Below are 20789 nucleotides of genomic sequence, written 5' to 3' on the forward strand. Positions count from 1 at the left end.
GCTACCTTCATTTTTCCTCTGTTAACCTCCCTCTTGTTGTATATTGCCTGCCATGTCAAATATGTAAACATGTAGGTTAATGCGCCGGTCTTCAAGGTTGATTTGAACTGCAAGATCAGCTGCTTCTCAAACTCTATACAGGGTCACTAAGGGTTAGAACTGACTCAATGACACTCAACAACAACAACAACAACCCACTACTCCTGAGCCCTGGTGTGGTGCTGTGGGTTAGTTTGTTGGACTGCAAGGTTGGTTTGACCCACAAGGTTGATGGTTCAAGCTCACCAGCTGCTTCTAGGAAATCCTATGTAGGGTTGTGATGAGTCGGAACCAACTTGAAGGCACTTAACCCAGCAACAACCCTTTAGCCTATTAATAATATTCCCTTCAACTTCTGTAACCATCATAGATTGTTTTCTTTTATGAAGAAAACTATTAAACTTTTTACAACACTGGTCTCATACATTGTTTGTCCTTTTGTGATTTGATTAATTTTACTCGGCATAATGTCTTCCACGTTCAACTATGTTTTGAGGTGTTTCACAAATTCATCTTATTCTTCAACATTTTGTAGTATTTCATTATGTGTATATATCAAAGCTTATTTAACCATTCTTCTGTTGCTAGTATTTAAGCTGTCTCCGTCTTTTTTATGTTTCTTATTGGCAGCATATAGCAGGATCCTATTTTCTTATGCATTCTGCTCTTTATGTCTTTGAGTGGGACATTGAATTCATTTACATTCAGTGTAATTATCAATGGGTATGAATTGATAGTGGTCATTTCTCTCCCTCTCTCTCTCTCTCTGTGTTTGGTGCTGCTAGATTCTTTGTTCCATAGAATTTTCTGTGCTGAGTTAGTTTTGTTTGTGGCTTTTCTTTTCATTTTCATTTCTGTTGTGCTGTTTACTAAACCTTTTTTATTTTCTTCCTTTTCTATTTTGATGTTCAGTTTTACCAGTTTTCTTTTAGGTTACCCTGTAAATTATTAATTTTCCCCTCGTTTAAAACAGTTTGTTTTATCTTGAAATTGATCTGATTTCCTTGCCATTTGGAAGTTCTGTAGCTATATTATTCCCTCTTTTTGCTTTGTAGTTGACTTCCTTATACACTGATATCTCTAATTCCCTATTTTCAGCCTTGTAGGTTTGTTTTACTTTAAATACCTCTATATCTGGACTGATGGAGTCCTGGTGCGGTGTTTGAGGATAATGTGCTGAACTGCAAGGTCAGTTTGAACTGCAAGGTCAGTGGTTCAAACCCACCAACCACTCCTCGGAAACTATACAGGGTCTCCATGGGTCAGAATTCACTTGACAGTACTTAACAACAGCAACAATATATCTGGATTGAGTTCTGGGTAGTGTTGTCATGCATGGTAATCTCAGGTGGTTGTTTGCCATTGTTGGTTCAGCCCAGAGAATGCTCATTAGCATTGTTTGTAAAGTTGGTTTGGCCAATACAAATTTGTTTAATTTCTCTTTATCAAGCAATGTCCTAATTTCGCTGTTGTATTTGAAGGACAGCTTTACTGGGTATATGATTCTTGGTTGGCAATCATTTTCTTTGAGAGTTTTGTATATGTCATTCCATTGCTTTCTTGCTTTCGTGGTTTCTGCTGAGAAATCTGTAGGTAACTTCGTTTTTCCTGAGCTGCTCTCAGGATTCTTTCTTTGCCTTAATTATAGAAAGTGTGGTTATGATATGTCTTGGTGATTTTTCTTTTAGGATCTATCCTGTTTTGGATTCAATCAGCTTCTTGTACTTATCTTCTCATCTTCTTATTTTCTAACAACTCCTCAACAATTTTCTCTGCACTTGCTCTTCCTATTTAGGAATTCTAAGTAGAGTAGTGGTTACGAATCGGGCTGCAAACCGCAAGGTCAGCAGTTCGAAACTACCAGCTGCTCCACGGGAGAAAGATGAGGCATTCTGCTCCTGTAAAGATTAACAGCCTCAGAAACCCTGTGCAGGGTCACTATGAGTCGGAACCGACTCCACGGCACATAACAACAACATCAACAACAATCACCTGTAAGTTGTTCCTTTTCATGGTGTGTCCCACATAACTCTTAGACTTTCTTTGGATTTTTCATTTTTTTCTTCTGATTTTCCTCTAGCACACTAGTATTGAGAGATTTATCTTCAAGCTCACTAATTCAGGATTCCATTGCCTCACATATGCTCCTTTGCCATTTCAGTGTATTGTCCATTTCTGTGATCTTAGAATTAATCGTCTCAATTTCTAATTGCATGTTATTTTTTCTTTGTTGTTTCAAATTTTGCATTTATTTTGTCTGTTCTTACATTGTTTTCATGAATTCATCTTAAGTTTTTATTGTGTTCTCCTTGCTTTCCTCAATCTTTTTGTAGATCCTTTAAAGGTACCTAATTATCATTCTTTTGAATTATTTTTCTCTTCTATTAACTTTTCTTCTTCAGAAACGTTTTCTGGCTCTGCTTCTTGGTCATTTGTTTTAGCCATTCTCTTTTGGTTTTTCTTGCGAACTACAATTGTCTGTTGTCTCTGGGGCATTGTGGAGTTGTCATATTTGTAAAAAAAAAAAAAAAAAACAGTGCAGTTGTTGGACCTGGAGAGGAGAGTTTTCTGGGGGGCTCCTGCAATTCAGGGGGCTCACGAGGTGGTTGTGGAACAGATGTGACAGCAGAGTTCCTGGCCCTTGGTGGAGTTCCTGTTAGCCTTGGTGTTATCTATGTTCATGGTACGCAATCTGGAAGTAGATCTTGGGGGTCCTTGATGGAGCTCATTTCAGTGTTTGTTAGGACCACAGGGAAGTTGGGGGCAGTGTGACTGGGTAAGTGTTGGTCGGGTGGCTCTGTGGGTTTAGTAGGTGTGGAGCCAAGCCCACCTGAATTCAGACACCAAAGTGGCACTGCTGGTCCCCAACTCTCACTAGTGTGGTTCCCAACCATGTGGCTCTGAACTCCTGTAGAGCAAGGTCTACACTAGGGGTGGATCAGGGTTGGAGTTGTTCACACTTTTGGTCACCAGGGGAGCTGAGGAATAAGAAGAAATCTTACCTTTTCTTTTACCCTTATGAATCTGCTCTGCCAGGCCTCCCTCCACCACCAGCGCTGCTGACAAGGTGGTTGAGCTATGTCTGGTCAGCCATTCACCAGTCTTTCTGTCTTGTTGTCCTTGCTTGACATCTTCCCCTAGCAAGCACTCCATCCACTGTCCTAACCTTTCTTTTGAAGTTCAGGGTGCCAGAATTTTCATCTGTGTCCAATTTATTGGTTTCTTGTATCTTTGGTGTAGAGGGTCCATGTAGTGTGTCTGCCTAGTCTGCCATCTTGCTGTAAGTTGGGGCATAGTATTTCTATATTGTCATAAATCATTAAAAATGAATATGTGATGGTAATGATTTTGTAGTTTGAATTCTTTTAGGAAATCAGGGGTGGATATTGATCAATCAGGAATCCTGGTGTAACACTGTAGAAATTAGCACTGGACTGTTAGGTCAACAGTTTAAACTTATCAGCCGCTTCTGGGAAACCCTGTACAGGGTTGATAGGAGTCAGAACTGACTCAATGGCACTTTACAGCAACAACATTGGTAAATAATTAACATTTCTCAAAGGAATACAGTTTAGTAAAACTTAAATTATTAAGTTAAATTTAATAGCCAATTTTGTAGATCAAGTGTTTGCCTATTAACTAATTAACTTCTTAAAGGAGACGTACATGTCAAATTAGGTAAATGTTTGTAAAAAATAGTGCTTTGTTCTACTGAAAAATTGATTTTTCAGTGGACTGTGAAATATGAAATCAGATTAAGAAACAAAATAAAATGACATTTTCTTGACTAATTTGCATAACAAAAGGGTCTTCACGCTGATGCTTCTCAGCCTTATTTTTGCAAAGGAAATGCATTGATTGGAGTAGTGAGGAATTCTGTTAGGACATTTAGGTTTCATGAAGGAAGTAGTCTGCTGAACAGTAAGAGCAGCAATGCTTTTGCTCTTGTTTTGCCCTGTGGCTTCTGTCTTATTTCACTGGGCTTGATATTGTGCTAAGCATCACTCTGGGGGATATTGCTGACATGCTTTTTAGTTTTAGTGTCAACTAATAAAAGCACAGTCTGCTGCTTTTTTATAAAGAAGAGCTACTTTTATGAACTCACAATTTAGGTAAGTATACCAGTAGTCAGAGTTTAGACCTTCTGGAAGTTAAGTATTTCTCTGTCTGATAATTCAAAAGTCTTTAACATCTGTGCATATATGATGAAAACTCGTAATGGGAAATCCTAATAAAAAGAGGTAACCTGAAAAATATATTGACCTCAGAATTTTGGAATCTCCTATTTCATTTTAGTATGGGGTTGCTGCGTTATTAATTAAGAGAATAAAGATATTAACATTTATTGGGTACTTAGTATGTGCTGGGCATTTTATTATTAACTTTATACTCATCTCACTTAAAATTTCAACAGATAAATTAGATCAGTTTCAAGGGTAGTTTGTTAACGTCAAGGAGATGCCTTAAGAAAAGAAGTGGAGTAGCCAGGAATAGAACCTTATGGTGTCATCAAATTCTAAAGCTTATATATTTATTCTGTTACACTAGACATTATTCATTATCTACCTTGATAAATAAAAGACAAAAGGGATGCCATTGGTGGACTAGAAGTTATGAGACATATACCTGAAAGATAGAAGATAGGTGTGATTTTAACAGAAGTGAAAAACCACAGTACAGAAAAATCTAAGAAGATTTATACAAAAGCTTCAGTCATGCTTTAAGTTTACAAGCAGTGAATGTAGGCGATGGAAGGGTAACTGTTGGGCAAATTTGGTTGCTTTGAAACTCCTGTACTACTTGTGTATAGCAGTGACAGCAGAGATGTCTGCATTTCTTTTGAGGAGTGCTTAAGGGGCATGTGATGATAGTGCCCAGGGTAGTTGACAGTACTATGGAGGACAAGGGAACCTTCATACCCAGAAGACTGGAAACTGATTGACTCCTCCTTGCTACATGAGTTCCTCTTTCCCATAATCACTGCCTCCAGAAAGATATGGGGAATACACATTCACAGCTGAGCATAGAACCCAGATTTGCCAAGTATTTGGTGAAAACTAATACACTGAAAAAGAAGTATCAAACTACAATAAAAGAACTGGCAATTTAGGAAATAGTTAATTGAACAACAGCTCTAGATCCATAAATGTAATTAATATCCTCATAGAAATGTGAAAGGATATAGAAAAATCAACTACTTGTTTTTAGAAGCTATAAAATTCTTTCATAATTCAGCAAACAGTAAAGGTAAATAAAGTACTTCATGGGTTTTTTTATTCAACAGATACTATACTAAGCAGTGTTGAGAAACAGAAGTTAATAAAATCAATTCCCTGTCCTCATGGAGCTTATATTCTAGTATAGTCTAGTGAGGGCAACAGACAATAAACAAACACTTATAAACATATAATAGATATAATGGAGGTAAGGCTTATGGAGAAAAATAAAGTGGGGTGAGGGGGATAAGGAGGACCAAAAGGAAGAGCTGAATTTTTTATAAGTTGTCAGAGAAGGCTTACTGAGAAGATGATTGTGAACAGAGACCTAGAGGTAGTATGGGAGTGAGTCCTATGGCTATCTGGAAGAAAGAGTGGAATTGGCAGAGAGAAGAATAGTTCATACAAATATCCCATATTGGAGGCATGCTAGTTATGTTCAAAGAATAAGTCAGTCATTGTGGTTGGAGCAGCCACACTGAGGTAAGTGAGGGTGAGATGTCAAAGAGATGAGGGTAGAGAAATGGTGGAATTGGATGGGGAGTCACAGTGGGCCTAATGGTAACTGACTGGAGAACAGAATAATAATACAAAAAGGACTATGATAATGATTCAGTCTTCTCAGCTGCCTTGAATTTCACACTGTCAATTTTTAGGGCATAGAGGAGGCAGAATGTAACATTCTGATTATCAGAGCAGCATCCAAGATTAAGGCATATTAAACATTTCAGAAAAGATTAAAACTTTTTTTTTTTTTTATAATGTAAGTGTCTTTATTTGGAAGTTAAATTTATGTGGATAAAGGAGATATTTAGCAATGCTGGTTGATAACAGGGTGTTCAGGTCTGTTATTACCCCTTTTCTAAGATTTCATTTACATTATAGTGCTGAGATTCTACATTCCTGGATTACCTGTAGAATTCCAGGTTCAAGCCTGCCAATGAAAAGGACACACATCAGGTTTAGAAGGTGAAAAAGAAGACCAAGCTTATTCTTGAGGTAGTTGTAGCCAGGTGCAACTTCACAGTAGCCTCCTTTCAAGTACTGAGCCAATACCATTTAAGCTAGTGCAGACTGTCAGCTCACTAGAGCTTTAAAAATATTCTTCAGTACTGCATCAGCTTCCCAGAGAGCCTTTGCGAACCAGCAGCTTGAACTCTGTTTACCTGAAACTTCACTTAGAGGTTTCAGCAAGAACATTCTTGATTTTTGCTCCCTAACTCTGTAATCATGCATGAAAGCCCTAATTCCCATATTAAACTCTCTAATCTTCCCAGAATATATAAAACATTTTTAATTTTCAACAGAAGGGGAGGGTTAATTGTTCACCAATTTATGAATATTACATGTTGTTAAGTACCGTGGAGTCGGACCCGACTCATAGTGACCCTGCGCTGGGTTTCCGAGGCTGTAAATCTTTACGGGAGCAGAAAGCCTCATCTTTCTCCCATGGAATGTCTGGTAGTTTCGAACTGACAACCTTGAGGTTAGCAGCCCAATTCGTAACCACTATACTACCAGAGCTCCTTATGAATACTACATAGTAGGAAGTCAATCACAAGAGACTGATTAAAAGTGATAAAGCAAGAAAAAGGTTAAAAAGATATGCTCTTGGGAAAATCTGTTATAGAACTAATTGACATAATGATTATGTTCTTAAAAACTGTTTATTAGACCATAAAATCTCTCGATAAGTTTTTAAAAATAGAAACACCAAAGACCAATTTTCTCTGATTAAAGTGCAATTAAGATCAATGAATAACAAAATAATAAAAAGACACAAAAAAAAACTCTCAAAATATCAACATTTATAATAACTGAAATTGTAACAATACCAAAATAGTGATGAAAACGCTAAACTTTGATTTAGCCTTTTCTAAGTCACTCTCTAGGGAAAATTGTGGTCTGTAAGGTATATAAACATAATTTAAAGAAATAAAACATTTGGTTTTGAATAATACCTTTTGTATTCCAGGCAGTCTCCAGGTTACAAAGGAAGGACTTGTGGACAATCATTTGTTGTTGTTTTTAAGTGCTGTTGAGTCAGTTCTGATCCATAGTGACCCTATATAGGGTTTCTGAGGAACAGCTGGTGAGCTTGAACCACTGACGTTGCAGTTCCAACCGACCTTGCAGTCCAGCACATTAATCTGCAGCGCCACACCAGGACTCCTGTGGATAATTATACTTGTCCTTTGTTGTTAAGTGCTATTGAGTTGGTTCTGACCCATAGCGACCTTGTATAGGGTTTCAAGGAGCAGTTGGTGAGCTTGAACCACAGACCTTGTGGTTCAGACCGACTTTATAGTCCAGTGCATTAACCCACAGCGCTACACAGGACTCCACTTGTCCTTAATGTTATGTAAATTTGCTCTCTCTTTGAAATGATTGACTCAATCCCCACTGGCAATAAATTCTTCAGTCACCTTCACTTCCTGCTCCTGTAGCTCCTACCTCATTGAAAACAACTGTTCTTATAAAGTAAACTAAATAGGGAACATATGTATGTGCTGTGACTTAAAAGCCACACAGGAACTGATCTCATTGGTAACCTGGGGATTGTCTATACGGTATCATACTTCTTTATGTCAGTCTTAATGGAGAAAAAGCTTTATTTTTTTCTTATGAGTATGTTGTGATTTTAACATCATGTAGCTTCTGTTTCAGGAGCTTAACAACAATGCAGGATGTGAATGATTCATATCAAATGTGATTTTTTATTTCATTAATTGACTGATCACAACAACTATACTATATCGTCTTCCTGTAATAGTAATTATTTTTGCTGCAATTAAAATGATCTTGCAGTTAGGCTCTACAAAGTATTGAATCATGAGCAGTAATTGCTCTTTGGTCTGCTCTTAGTGTCTGTTTAATGGTCTTCGATATTGGATTGTTAGAAAAGACTGCTATATTCATTTAAAAGTTCTTAGCTGTCCAAGGGGGCTTAAAAACTTTCATGGAAAAATTCTATTATTTTTCAATTCCATTTTTTCATGATCCTTTTGAATCCCTCTCTTATATACTAGTAGATGTTGTTGTTAAGTGCCATTGAGTCAGTTCCAACAAATAGTGATCTGTTTCCGAGGAGTGGCTGGTGAGTTTGAACCGATGACCTTGCAGTTCAAACTGACCTTATAGTCCAATGCTTATCCTACAGTGCCACACCAGGACTCCATACTCATATATCTATATAAACTATACGTATATAGTGGAGCTCAAGGTTTTGCTGTTTTTCATTTTATAAGTTTTCAGCTTTAGTTTAAAATCATAATGATGGTGATTATGTGCCGTGGTGTTTCGGTTTTGACTCATAGCGATCCTGTATAGGGTTTCTGAGGCTGTAAATCTTTATGGGAGCAGAAAGCCTTCTCTTTTTCGTGCAGAACTCCTGGTAGTTTCCAACTGCTGACCATGAGATTAGCAGCCTGACTTGTAACTGCTATGGTACCAGAGCTCATTTTATACATAATATGCTATAGGAAAAAAATCTTTTTATTGACTTTAAAATTTCAAGATTCAATGTTTTATAAAATACCTTTTTACTTTTAATTTTTTTTACATTGTTAATGCTGTGTATATTTTCTGCTCTCTCATTTTATTATTTAGCTTGGCTTCTCAACTTTTCCTTTTACTAACCTGCTTTCTGACTAGAAAGTACAATGTAAGCTATAAAATTGTTTGCATTGAAAGAAGGAGAATATTATTTACTTATGGAATCTGCTTGGGAACTTTGAATGGAAGTTTACTTAAACAGTTCGATAAATTTTTAATATACTGAGTACTATGTTGGAATTGGTCCTTATGTAAAGAAATTATGCAGAGACATATCTAACAAGGGTCTAATCTCTAAAATATATAGAAAATTTCAAAAACAAATAGACAATCCAATGAAAAAATAGGCTAAGAACAGGCACCGATACCTCAAAGTGAGAACATTCAGCAGATGGCTGATAAACACATAAAGAGATGCATGCAATCATTAGCCATTATTGTTTGTTGTTAAGTGCCATTGAATCAGTTCCAACTCAGTTCAAACTGGTATAGGGTTTCTGAGGAGCAGCTGGTGAGTTTGAACCGGTGCGGTTCAATGCTTCTCCTATAGCGCCACACCAGGATACACTAAGATACCATTTTACCCCAGCAAAAATGGTTCTGATTTAAAAGAAAAAAAGTACTGGTAAGCTTGTGGGGAGATTAGAACTTATATTGTTGTTGTTATGTGCCGTTGAGTCGGTTGCGATTCATAGCGACCCTGTACAGGGTTTCCGAGGCTGTAAATCTTTACGGGAGCAGAACGCCTCATCTTTCTCCCACAGAGCGGCTGGTAGTTTCAAACTGCTGGCCCTAAGATTTGCAGCCTGATTTGTAACTACTATGCTACCAGAGCTCCTTAGAACTCATAAGTTGTTGTTGTTGTTAAGTACCGTGGAGTCGGTTCCGACTCATAGTGACCCTGCACAGGGTTTCCAAGGCTGTACATCTTTACGGGAGCAGAAAGCCTCATCTTTCTCCTGTGGAACCGCTGGTAGTTTTGAACTGCCAACCTTGAGGTCAGTAGTCCGATTTGTAACCACTACGCTACCAGAGCTCGATGAAATTGTAACATAGTACAACCATGGAAAACAGGACTCCTATTGTGATGCTGTAGGATCAGCACTGGACTGCAAACTGCAAGATTGGCAGTTAAAACCCCCCAGCTGCTCCTAGGAAACCCTATACAGGTTCATCATGAATTGGAACCAACTCGATGGCACTTAGCAACAACAACAATTGTGGAAAATGATATGTTGCATCCTCAGAAAGCTAGAAATAGATATACTTTATGATCTGTAATCCCATTCCTAGGCATATATCCTAGAAATGTTAACAACTGTGCACAAATTGACTTATGCATATGCATGTTCATTGCAGCCTTATATACATTATCGTATATATAACAGATAAAACAACATAAGTGCTCATCAACAGATGAATGACTAAACACACACAGTGGGCCAGCTCTCCCAAAGAAAGACCTGATGATCTGTTCCCACAAAGATGGTGGTTGTAAAGTGCCATGGAGTCAGTTCTGACTTAAGCGGCCCTGTATAGGGTTTCCAGGAGCAGAAAGCCTCATCTTTCTCCTGCAGAGTGGCTTTTGGGTTTGCACTGCTGACTTTGTGGTGAGCAGTCTAGTGCTGCTTATCCTACAGCACCACCGTTCTCCCACCTATACAGATAACAGCCCGGGGAACCCTCTGGAACAGTTCTACTTTGCCATATAGGGTCACTATGAGTTGAAAATGACATGATGGCACACAACAATACAACAGCACACAATGGAATACTGTTTATCAATGAAGAATAATGATGAGTTCATGAAACAACTTATAACATGGATGAATCTGGAGGACATTATACTGAGTGAAATAGTTAAACACAAAATGACCAATATTGCACTTTTGTAAAAGCTCAGGAGTAAGTATTCACACAGAAAGCAATGTTCTTTGTTAGTTACCAGAGATAGAAAGGGGAGGGGAGGGGAATCACTTACTACATAGTTGTTGTTCAGTGCCGAAGTGTCAGTTTTGACTCATAGTGACCCTGTATAGGGTTTTGGGGAAGTGGCTGGTGGGTTTGAACTGCCAACCTTGTGGTTTGCAGTCCAGTGCTGATCTTACAATGCTACACCAGGAGTGTTGTTGTTGTTAGTGCCGTCTAGTTGATTCCGACCTATAGTGACCCTGTATAGGCTTTCCAAGGAGTGACTGGTGAGCTTGAACTGCCGACCTTGCAGTTCAAACGACTTTGCAGTCTGACATAGGCACTTGTTAATTCTGGTGATGGAAAAGGCAATATCAATATAGGGAAGTCAGTACAATGCGACCAAGGTAAATAAAGACACTTGAAAGGTCCAGAAGAATAATAGACAGTTTTGGTAAATGTTACTATAATTTTACAACAATGGAATAACAAGCAAAACATATGTGAGTGGCTAAATAGGTAGATGTGTGTGCTATATGGGTGTGGAAGTCATATGGGAGTACATGTGATAAAAACAGAAAGTTTGTAGGAAAATTACATTATATTTAAATTTCATTTTTCATGAACTTTTTGAAGCCCCCTATATGTCCATATATATAACAAAGCACATAGCAGGCACTGTTATGGATACCTCTGTACTTACCTAAACATCTTGTGGGATTGATTTTCAGGATTTGAAGGTTCAGGACCATCATCTTGTGAGATAACTAGGTCAATTCACAAAACTGGGTTCATAAAGATAATGCTTGCTCTATACCCTAGTTTGGTGAGTAGTGTCTGGTGTCGTAACAACTTGCATGTAGCCATCTAAAATATAACAGGCATCACAAAAAGTCTGTTCCCATTTGGAGCAAAAACGAGTGAAAGAAACCAAAGACTGAAAGAGAATATTAGTATTAGTACACAGCACTAATGACCCAAGCTAACTATTTCTAGCCTGAGATCAGAGGAATTAGATAGTTCCTCTACTACTACTGACCATTCTTACCAGGCACAGAATAGAAAGTCTTGGATGGAATGTGAGCAAAACTTAGAATAAAATTCATACTCATAAAATACAAGACGGGACTTATTGGACTGATAAAGACTAAAAGAACCCTCCAGACTATTGCCTTTTAACCTGGAACTGAAGCTACTCTCTGAGTTCACCTTCCAGCCAAATAGTAGATTGATTAATAAAATAAACTGAGGAATGTGTTCCTTTAAGCAATCAACTATAGGAGACCAAACAATAAGTATTTACACCAAAGCAAAGATGAGAAAGCAGAGTAGGGACAAGGAAACTGAATGATGGAAATGGGCAGGCAGTAGGGAAATGGGGTGAGTGCGACACAGTGTGGGCTTGGAACCACTGTTGCAGTATAATCTGTGTGTGAATTGTTGACTGGACATCTAATTTGCAGTGTAAATTTTCACATAGAACAAAAAAACAACAGCGTAATTGCAAAAAGATAAAAAGCTATAATGCAGAAGAAGATTGGATTATTATGTAATAATGCTGAAAAAGTAAGAATTTTTTAACATTGAGATTATTTTATTTTATTTGAATAGGTATCACAAACTGGGGACAGGATTTAATCCCAATACATTAGATAAGCAGAAAGAAAGGCAAAAAGGTTTGCCAAAACAGGTCTTTGAATCGGATGAAGCTCCAGATGGCAACAACTACCAGGATGAGCAAGTAATCCTTTCTTTATATATGACTGTAAGAAGGTATTTAAAGATCATTCCTTTTACTTAATGTATTTACTCTTTTGCATGACAGGATGATCTTAAAAGACGTTCAATGTCAATAGATGATACTCCAAGAGGTAGCTGGGCCTGCAGTATATTTGACTTGAAAAATTCACTTCCTGATGCTTTGCTTCCCAATTTACTTGATCGGACTCCAAATGAAGAAATAGACCATCAAAATGATGACCAAAGGAAATCAAACCGTCACAAAGAGCTCTTTGCTTTGCATCCATCACCAGATGAGGTATAATAAGACTATAAAGAAGCAAATAATGATTATTAAGATAGATACTTTAGATTATAAATTATGTATAGTAGATAACTGTAGGATAAGCACTGGACTGCTAGTCTGATGGTTAGCAATTCAAACCCACCAGCTGGTCCTCAGAAACCCTATACTCAATGACACTTAGCAACAACAGTAACAACAGAATTATGAATGTAATAATAGAGGGCATAGAATGAAGTCAAACATTACTGTCATTTTTATAACTGAAATAATACTTTTTAAGCTGTTACTGTTCAGTTCTGACCCATAATGACCCTGTTTTGGATTTCTGAGATTGTAAATCTTTGCCTAAGCAGAAAGTCTCATCATTGTCCCACAGAGCAGCTGGTGGATTCAAACTGCTGACCTTATGGTTTTCAGTCCAGTGTTCATCCTACAGAGCCACCGTACTATCCACTTTTTACCTTTTATGTTAGTGAATTTATTATTAACTAGTAATTTATGTGAGCAAATTTATGACCTAATGACTTCTGTTTGTATGTAAGAAACTAATTTTTTCCTATGTTGAATTGGGAGGATTATAATTATGTGATTACTAAAATAAGTTCTTTTAAAAATGGTGGATTTTTACATATGATAAGTATTCATTTTGTGATGTTTGTCAATTTGTAGGAAGAACCAATAGAACGACTTAGTGTTCCTGATGTACCCAAAGAACATTTTGGTCAAAGACTTCTTGTTAAATGTTTATCTCTCAAGTGAGTATTTGTTTCTTTTACATCTAAGTTTTATTTTCTGAGGTGATATTTCTATTATAACAATCCTAGTAGATTTTATCTAGTATTTGTATCCTTTTGAGATACAATATTCTTTTTGTGGTTGTTATTGTTGTTGTTAAGTGCCGTCGAGTCGGTTCTGACCCATAGCGACCCTGCACAGGGTTTCCGAGGCTATAAATCTTTACGGGAGCAGAAAGCCTCATCTTTCTCCCACGGAGCGGCTGGTAGTTTTGAACTGCTGACCTTATGGTTTGCAGCCCGATTCATAACCACTACCCTACCAGAGCTCCTTTCTTTTTGTGTAGGTGAAAAATAACTTGTCAAAGCTGAACAATTAATCTTGAAGCTTGAAAAAATATTCAGTGAAGTCTCTACTATTTATCAGACACCATTCTAGTCATGTTTTGTTGTTGTTGTTGTTGTTAAGTGCTGTCAAGTCAGTTCCAACTCATAGTCACCCTGTATAGAGTTTCCGAGGAGTGGCTGGTGGGTTTGAACAGCCGACTTGCAGTTCAAACTGATCTTACTGTCAGTGATTATCCAATAGCTCCACACCAGGATTCTATTCTAGGCATTGTTGTTAAGTGCTGTTGAGTCGGTTCTGACCCATAGCGACCCTGTATTGGATTCCAGGGAGCGGCTGGTGAACTTGAGCCACCGACCCTGCAGTTCAAACTAAGTTTGCAGTCCAGTGCATTAAATCACAGCGCCACACCAGGACTCCTATTCTAGGCATAAGTCCATATAAAGACAAAATAATATAAGATAAAGTATGTTCTTGAAAGAGTTGATTTTATATTTGTTACATGGCAACATATAACTACTTTGTTTTTCAAGTATGTATTTTCTTCTTAAAAAATTCGTTTACTTCTGATCTAATGTAATTTGAGATGATATATCTTAACATTTATATTCTGCTTTACAGAGTGCTTTCATGGATTTCATGTAGTCTTTAGAGCAAATTGATAAAATAATATTTTCCTCATTTTACCAGTGAGACTTGTAAAATAGTGACATCTATTTTATCAATGAGGTAAATACTATCTACTATAAATTTTACAAATGAGAAACCAGGATTCAGAAGAATTTGCCAAGATTTAACTTGCATGTTCATTATTATGTAATCAGTAATTGAAAGACAAGTTTTTATGCTGCTTTCATTATATCATATTAGTATTTTAAATTAATTGTTAGTTTGTTCTGACTTAACAAAAAAGAAGTTTCTATTTCTAGAGCTTTCTAAAGTGACTCACTTCGATGGATAGATAACTTGGGCCAATGCTCTTTCTTTTCAAATCTAAGACTGTATATTTAGTTAAGTTTATCCAGAAACCTGTTACAGTATTTAGTGGGTATAATCTTTTGATTATCTGTTCTTACTTATGATCTTGTTTTGCATTACAATAGCTTTATTGGGATATAATTTAAATACCATAAAATTCACCCTTTAAATTGTACAGGTCAGTGATGGTTAGTATATTCAGTGTTTTGCAGCTATTCTGTAACCAGTCACCATCTGCCATAGAGTCACCTCTGACTCATGTGCGTCAAGAATGTGTCAGTGTAGAGCTGTGGTCTGTAGAATTTTCAGTGTGGTCTTTTTGAAAGTAGATCACTAGATTCCGGATTCTGTGCCAAGCTGTGGTCATCTTGGTCACTTTGAATTGGAGACTGTCTTCGGAACCGCGGATTTGGGTTGCTTAGTACCTGCACTCTTCTTTGTTCAGCCTGACCACTAGCTGACAGATTTGGGACTTGCCAGATCCCCAACTGAGGAAGCCAGTCTACAACACTTCTCCGGAGTCCATCATTTTATCACTTGGAGTGATTCTTCATAGAGATCAGCAATGAAACCAAACGTGGAAAAGGAAAATGACGTGCATTTACAAAGGAAGAAATGAATATATTTAATAACAAATTTTCAGAAGACCCTTACCCTGGTTTTGCAATCAGAAGCGAACTGGCCAACCTGATTCATTGTTCTCTGCAGAGTATTTGGAGCTCAGAAGCATAAAAAAATTGCTGTCCCAAATCATTCACTTCAGGATACAATGTTTGAAGCTCCTGACTATGTCCCCGAGCAGAGCTTTTCTTATGCCCGGAAATGCTGCTGGGTAAAACTGGTTGCTCTTCTGTGGACACACTAGGGTGTCCTAGTCAACAGGTGGCTAGACCACTTGGGGGTTCCAAACATCGAAAAGTAAGCAGATTACGCTTTCGAGTTTCAGGGCAACATAGGAAGCTACATATCAGAAGCTGGCCATCAATTGCCTCTATCTTCTACTCCTCGAGAAAACTCTTTTGACAGGGAAAGGGCTAAGAGAGGGCTAAACCATTATGCAAGCCCTTACTGTTTGCATGATGTTTACAACATGAGTAAAGGGATCCAGGAGCAGGAGGAGCAGAACAGTCCGTATTCACTATTTCAAGGACAGCAGCATAATGGTTGACAAGGTCATTTACAGCAGACTCTGCAGCCTCCACTGCCGCTACACCCTCAGAATTATCAGGAGAATCTGCTGTGCCTGGAACAACTAGAAATGTACCTAAATCATGGGAATCAAGGGCAGTAGTTGCCCCCACTTCAGTTCCAGGATCATGGCTGCTATCTTCAGATTATGGGAGAATCACTGTGCTGTCAGTTTCAGCAGGCACTTCCCAAATAGTGACCAGGTCACTGCTGCATCTGATGCAAGATGCTTCAGAGGAACCCAAGGCACAATCGCAACAGTTTTGATGAGAGGTCTACAAGCTCTCTACTTCATGATCAGGGCTGTATCTACGTATTGTGGGTGATAGTGTGTTCTTCCAAAATAAACGCTAAGTTGGCTGTGCTATGATTTTTAATGTTATGCAATTACCTCAGTTTTGTGATATGAGTTAATTCTTTTATGTGTTGTAACTTTTTACCTCTATGATGCTCAGATGAGTCAGAATAGTAGTTGTGTTAATAAATCGGGATGTCAACTATAGAAAAAAAAAAGAAAGTAGACAACAAAATCTTTCTTCTGAGGTGCCTGGGTGGTCTCGAGCTTTAGTTTAAGCCATTTGGTTAGCAGTCATTTATACCATCTTGGGACTTCCTTACCACGATCTGATTCCACAACATTTTTATCAGCCCAGAAAGACTCTCTCTGCCCATTACCAGTCTCTCTTCATTCTCCTTCCCCATCAGGTTCTGCAACTTCTAATCTACTTTCTTTTTCCATGGGTTTGCCTGGTTTGGATATTTTATATAAAGGAGATTATACACTATGTGGCCTTTTGTGCCTGGCATGTATTTCATTCAACATTATGTTTTCAAGTTTCATTGATATTGTACGAAATATCAGTGCTTCATTCCTTTTTATGGATGAATAATATTCCATTGTACAGGGCACAGATATGTCACATCTTGTCTATAAATTAATTAATTGAAGAGCATTTAGTGTTTTTTTTTTATTACTTTTTAACAATAATTTTTTAATTACTTATTGTTGATATAATTCACCTACTATATATTTACACCCTCGGAAACCCTTTACAGGGTCGCTATGGGTCGGAACCGACTCGACGGCACTTAACAACAACAACAACTATAATTTTCACTACTATATAATTCACCTACTATATATTTCACGTGAAATGAATAATTCACGCAGTAATTTCACCCAGTATACCATTTAGTTGTTTTTAATATATTCACAGAATTTTGTAACTATCACCATAGTCAATTTTAGAACATTTTCATCACCTTCAAAGGAAATCCCATACCCATTAGCATTTTTCTTAATTCCTGTAATACTAGGCATAGATGAATCTATTTCCTCTGTCTATAGGTTTGCCTATTCTGAGCATTTCATATATATGGAATCATTGAATATATGGTCCTTTTTGTCTGGCTTATTTACTTACTGTTACGTTTTCAAGGAGTCCTGGTGTGGCACTGTAGGATAAGCATTGGACCACAAGGTTAGTTTAAACTGCAAGGTTGGAGGTTCAAACCCACTAGCCATTTCTCGGAAATGCTATACAGGAATGCTATGAGTTGGAATTGACTCAACAGCACTTAACAACAACTTGTTTTCAACTTCCATGTATATTGTAGCATGTGTGAGTATTTAGGTTGTTTTTATAACTGACTGACATTCCATTAAATGGAAATACCACATTTGTTATTTTTTTCCTCATTTGGTAGATATTTGGATTACTTTTATTTTTGGCTATTTTTAGTCATATTGCTATTGGAGTGGAAATGCTGGGTGATATGATAGCTAAACTTTTTTATGAAATGCCAAACTATTTTCCAAAGTGGCTATACCGTTTTACATTACCATCTACAATGCATGTGTCTATTAGTTTCCTAAGACTTCCATTACAAAGGACCACAAAGTGAGTGATTTAAAACAACAGGAATTTATCGTGTCACCGTTCTAGAGGTGGAAATTTGAAATCAAGGTGTTAGCAGAGGAAGGTTCTTCCTTGCCTTTTCTTAGTTCCTTGAGGTTCCTGGTGCTTCTTGGCTTTTAGATGCATCACTCCAATCTCTTTGGCTCTCTTCACATGACTGGCTTGCTTCTGTGTACCTCTTCCTAGGTTCTGGGAACCCCAGACATTCCTCTGTATCTTTCTTTATGTGTCTCTCAGCTATTTATTAATTTTTTTAAATAAGGTCTCACTCTATTCTAGTATGTTCTTATGTTAATCAATAATGTCTTCTATTAAAAAAAAAATCACTATAACCTGTATTTGTTTCCTAGAGCTGCCATAACAAATTACCATAATAATCTGGTAGTTTAAACAGCAGAAGTGTTTTCTCCTACAGTTCTAGAGGTTAGAAGTCTAAAATCGGATATCAGTTGGGCCATGATTTCCCTGAAGCTATAGGGAATGCCTTCCTTTCTTTGTCTGTCTTCTGGTAGTAGAGTTGTTAGATGCTGTTGCCGTCAGCTCTGACTCATAGCAACTCTGCGTACAACAGAACAAAACGTTCCTTGTTCAAGCGCCACCCTCGCAGTTGTTACTATGTTTGATTCCACTGTTGCAGCCACTCTTTCAGTCCATCATGTTGGGGGTCTTCCTCTTTTTTATTGACCTTTATGAAGCATGATGTTCATCTCCTGGGACATGTCCAAAGTATGTGAGTTGAAGTCTCACCACCCTCAGTAAGGAGGAGCATTTGTAGCTATACTTTTTCCAAGATCAATTTGTTTGTTCTTCTGGTAGTCCATGGTAATTGCATTATTTTTCACCAGTACTATAATTCAAAAAGGAGCTCTGGTAGCATAGTGGTTACAAACAGGGCTGTGAACCCCAAAGTCAGCAGTTAGAAACTACCAGCTGTTCACAGGAGATAGATGAGGCTTTCTGCTCCCATCAAGATTTACAGCCTCAGAAACCCTGTACAGCATCATTATGAGTCGGAACCGACTCCATGGTACATACAACAGATTCAAAGGCATCTTTTCTCTGGTCTTCCTTATTCATTATCTAGCTTTGACATGCATATGAGGTGGTTGAAATACCATGCGCTGATTGTGATTCCAAATAAAATAAAATCCTTGATAACTTCAATATATTTTCCATTTATCATGATGTTATGTTACTTTTTGGTTCTGTTGTGAGGATGTTTTGTTTATCTATTTATTTATGTATTTTTAGGATGAGGTATAATCCATAGTGGAAGAGTAGTCTGTGACTCTTGGACAGCACAATTCCAATCTCTTCTTTGTTCGTTATTGCCATTATTTCCTATGTGTGTCTCTATCTCTGTGTATCTTCTTCTCCTCTTATGACAACAGTGAAATTGGCTTAAATCCCAACTACTTCAGTTAACTAAGAACATCTACAAATACCCCATTTCCATAGTACATTTTCCACAGGTACTGATGCTAGTACTTCAACAAATCTTTTAGGGGACACAGTCCCACCCATGACACCTATTTATCATTGGCAGTAGATGATATCTTCTTAAGTATATTGTTTTGAGAGGGCTTTTATCCTATATCATTGTTTACTGGGGCAACTATAGTGGTTTTTGACAAGAAGGCAAGAAAAAGGAATGCTGTTAAACAGACTCACTTATTTAGCAAACAAATATGTCTTGGAAAACCTATAGCGAGACTGCGCCTTGGAAATGAGGATGACAAGTCTTTGTCTCACATACTTTGAGCATTTTATTAGAAAGGATCAGTCTCTGGAAAAGGGCATCATGCCTGGTAAACTAGAGAGACAGTGAAAAAGAGAAAGACCCTCAACAAGATGGATAGACACAGTGACTGTAACAATTGCTCAAACACAGTAGTGAGGAGGGTGCAAGGCCAGACCGGGTTTTGTTTGTTATACAGAGGATTGGAACCTGCTGGAGGGTACCAAACAACAAGAACAACAATTATTCATGTCAGACAAGGGTGCTTTATAGTGCTAAGATGTTTAATTTACCTGCTAGACATAAGCAGTTCTCTGTACAACAGAACAAAGCACATTGGTTTTTGTGAGTCTGGGGCAAACTTCATGATACCTAACAATAATAATATAATCTCAAAATATATAAAACACAAAGTATAGAAGTACATGACAAAAATAGACATAATAATAGAAAATTTAATATAATTCTCTTATTAACTGATGTTGTTAAGTGCTATTGAGTCAGTTCTGACTCATAGAGACCCTGCATAGAATTTCTGAGAGCGGCTTGTAGGTTTGAACCACCGACCTTGTGGTTAGCAGTCCAGTCCAGCACTACAATAAAATATCACTAAGAATGTAAAAATATTTATCATGGCACATCACCACCACCACCACCACCACCACCCTCTTTATCAGTGTCTCCTGGTATTGAGTATTTTAGGCTTTTTTTTTAAATTAATGATCTCTGTGAGTTACTAACTCAGTAAACATTTTAAATTTCCCACCTTTAGGCGACACATTGTGTTACCTCTGTGGTGCTTTTAAAAGGGAATATTGAAAAAAATTACCCTAAAGTATTGAAAATTTAGTAGAAGATCCATAATACACCCATGTATATCAATATTGTTGTTAAGTGCCAAATATTGATTTCAAGTCATAGTGACCCTGTACAGAGTTTCCAAGGAGTGGCTGGTGGGTTTGAATTGCGGTTAGCAGTCCATTGCTTATACTATAGTGCCACACCAGAACTCCAGTGATATTAATAGTTAGGATTTAAAGCAGAGATCAGCAAAGATGGCCCGTGGACCAAATCTAGCCCACTGCTGTATAGGCTGCAAACTGAAAATGATAATTTGTGAAAAATAAAAGGAGATTATA

At 37.5% G+C, this 20789-nt stretch overlaps 1 protein-coding gene across 8 annotated transcripts in view; it reads left to right on the forward strand.

Annotated features, from left to right (window-relative positions):
- Window positions 1–20789, forward strand: part of DOCK7 (dedicator of cytokinesis 7) — a 254019-nt gene that overhangs the window by 34786 nt on the left and 198444 nt on the right. For all 8 annotated transcript variants that reach the window (XM_006862471.1, XM_006862472.1, XM_006862473.1 and 5 more), the window contains 3 exons: window positions 12333–12462; window positions 12547–12759; window positions 13417–13502. In XM_006862471.1, coding sequence (XP_006862533.1) covers window positions 12333–12462; window positions 12547–12759; window positions 13417–13502 — 429 coding nt within the window. The remainder of the gene's footprint in view (window positions 1–12332; window positions 12463–12546; window positions 12760–13416; window positions 13503–20789) is intronic.

This window comes from Chrysochloris asiatica, unplaced genomic scaffold, assembly GCF_000296735.1.
Source record: "Chrysochloris asiatica unplaced genomic scaffold, ChrAsi1.0 scaffold00048, whole genome shotgun sequence".
NCBI lineage: Eukaryota > Metazoa > Chordata > Mammalia > Afrosoricida > Chrysochloridae > Chrysochloris > Chrysochloris asiatica.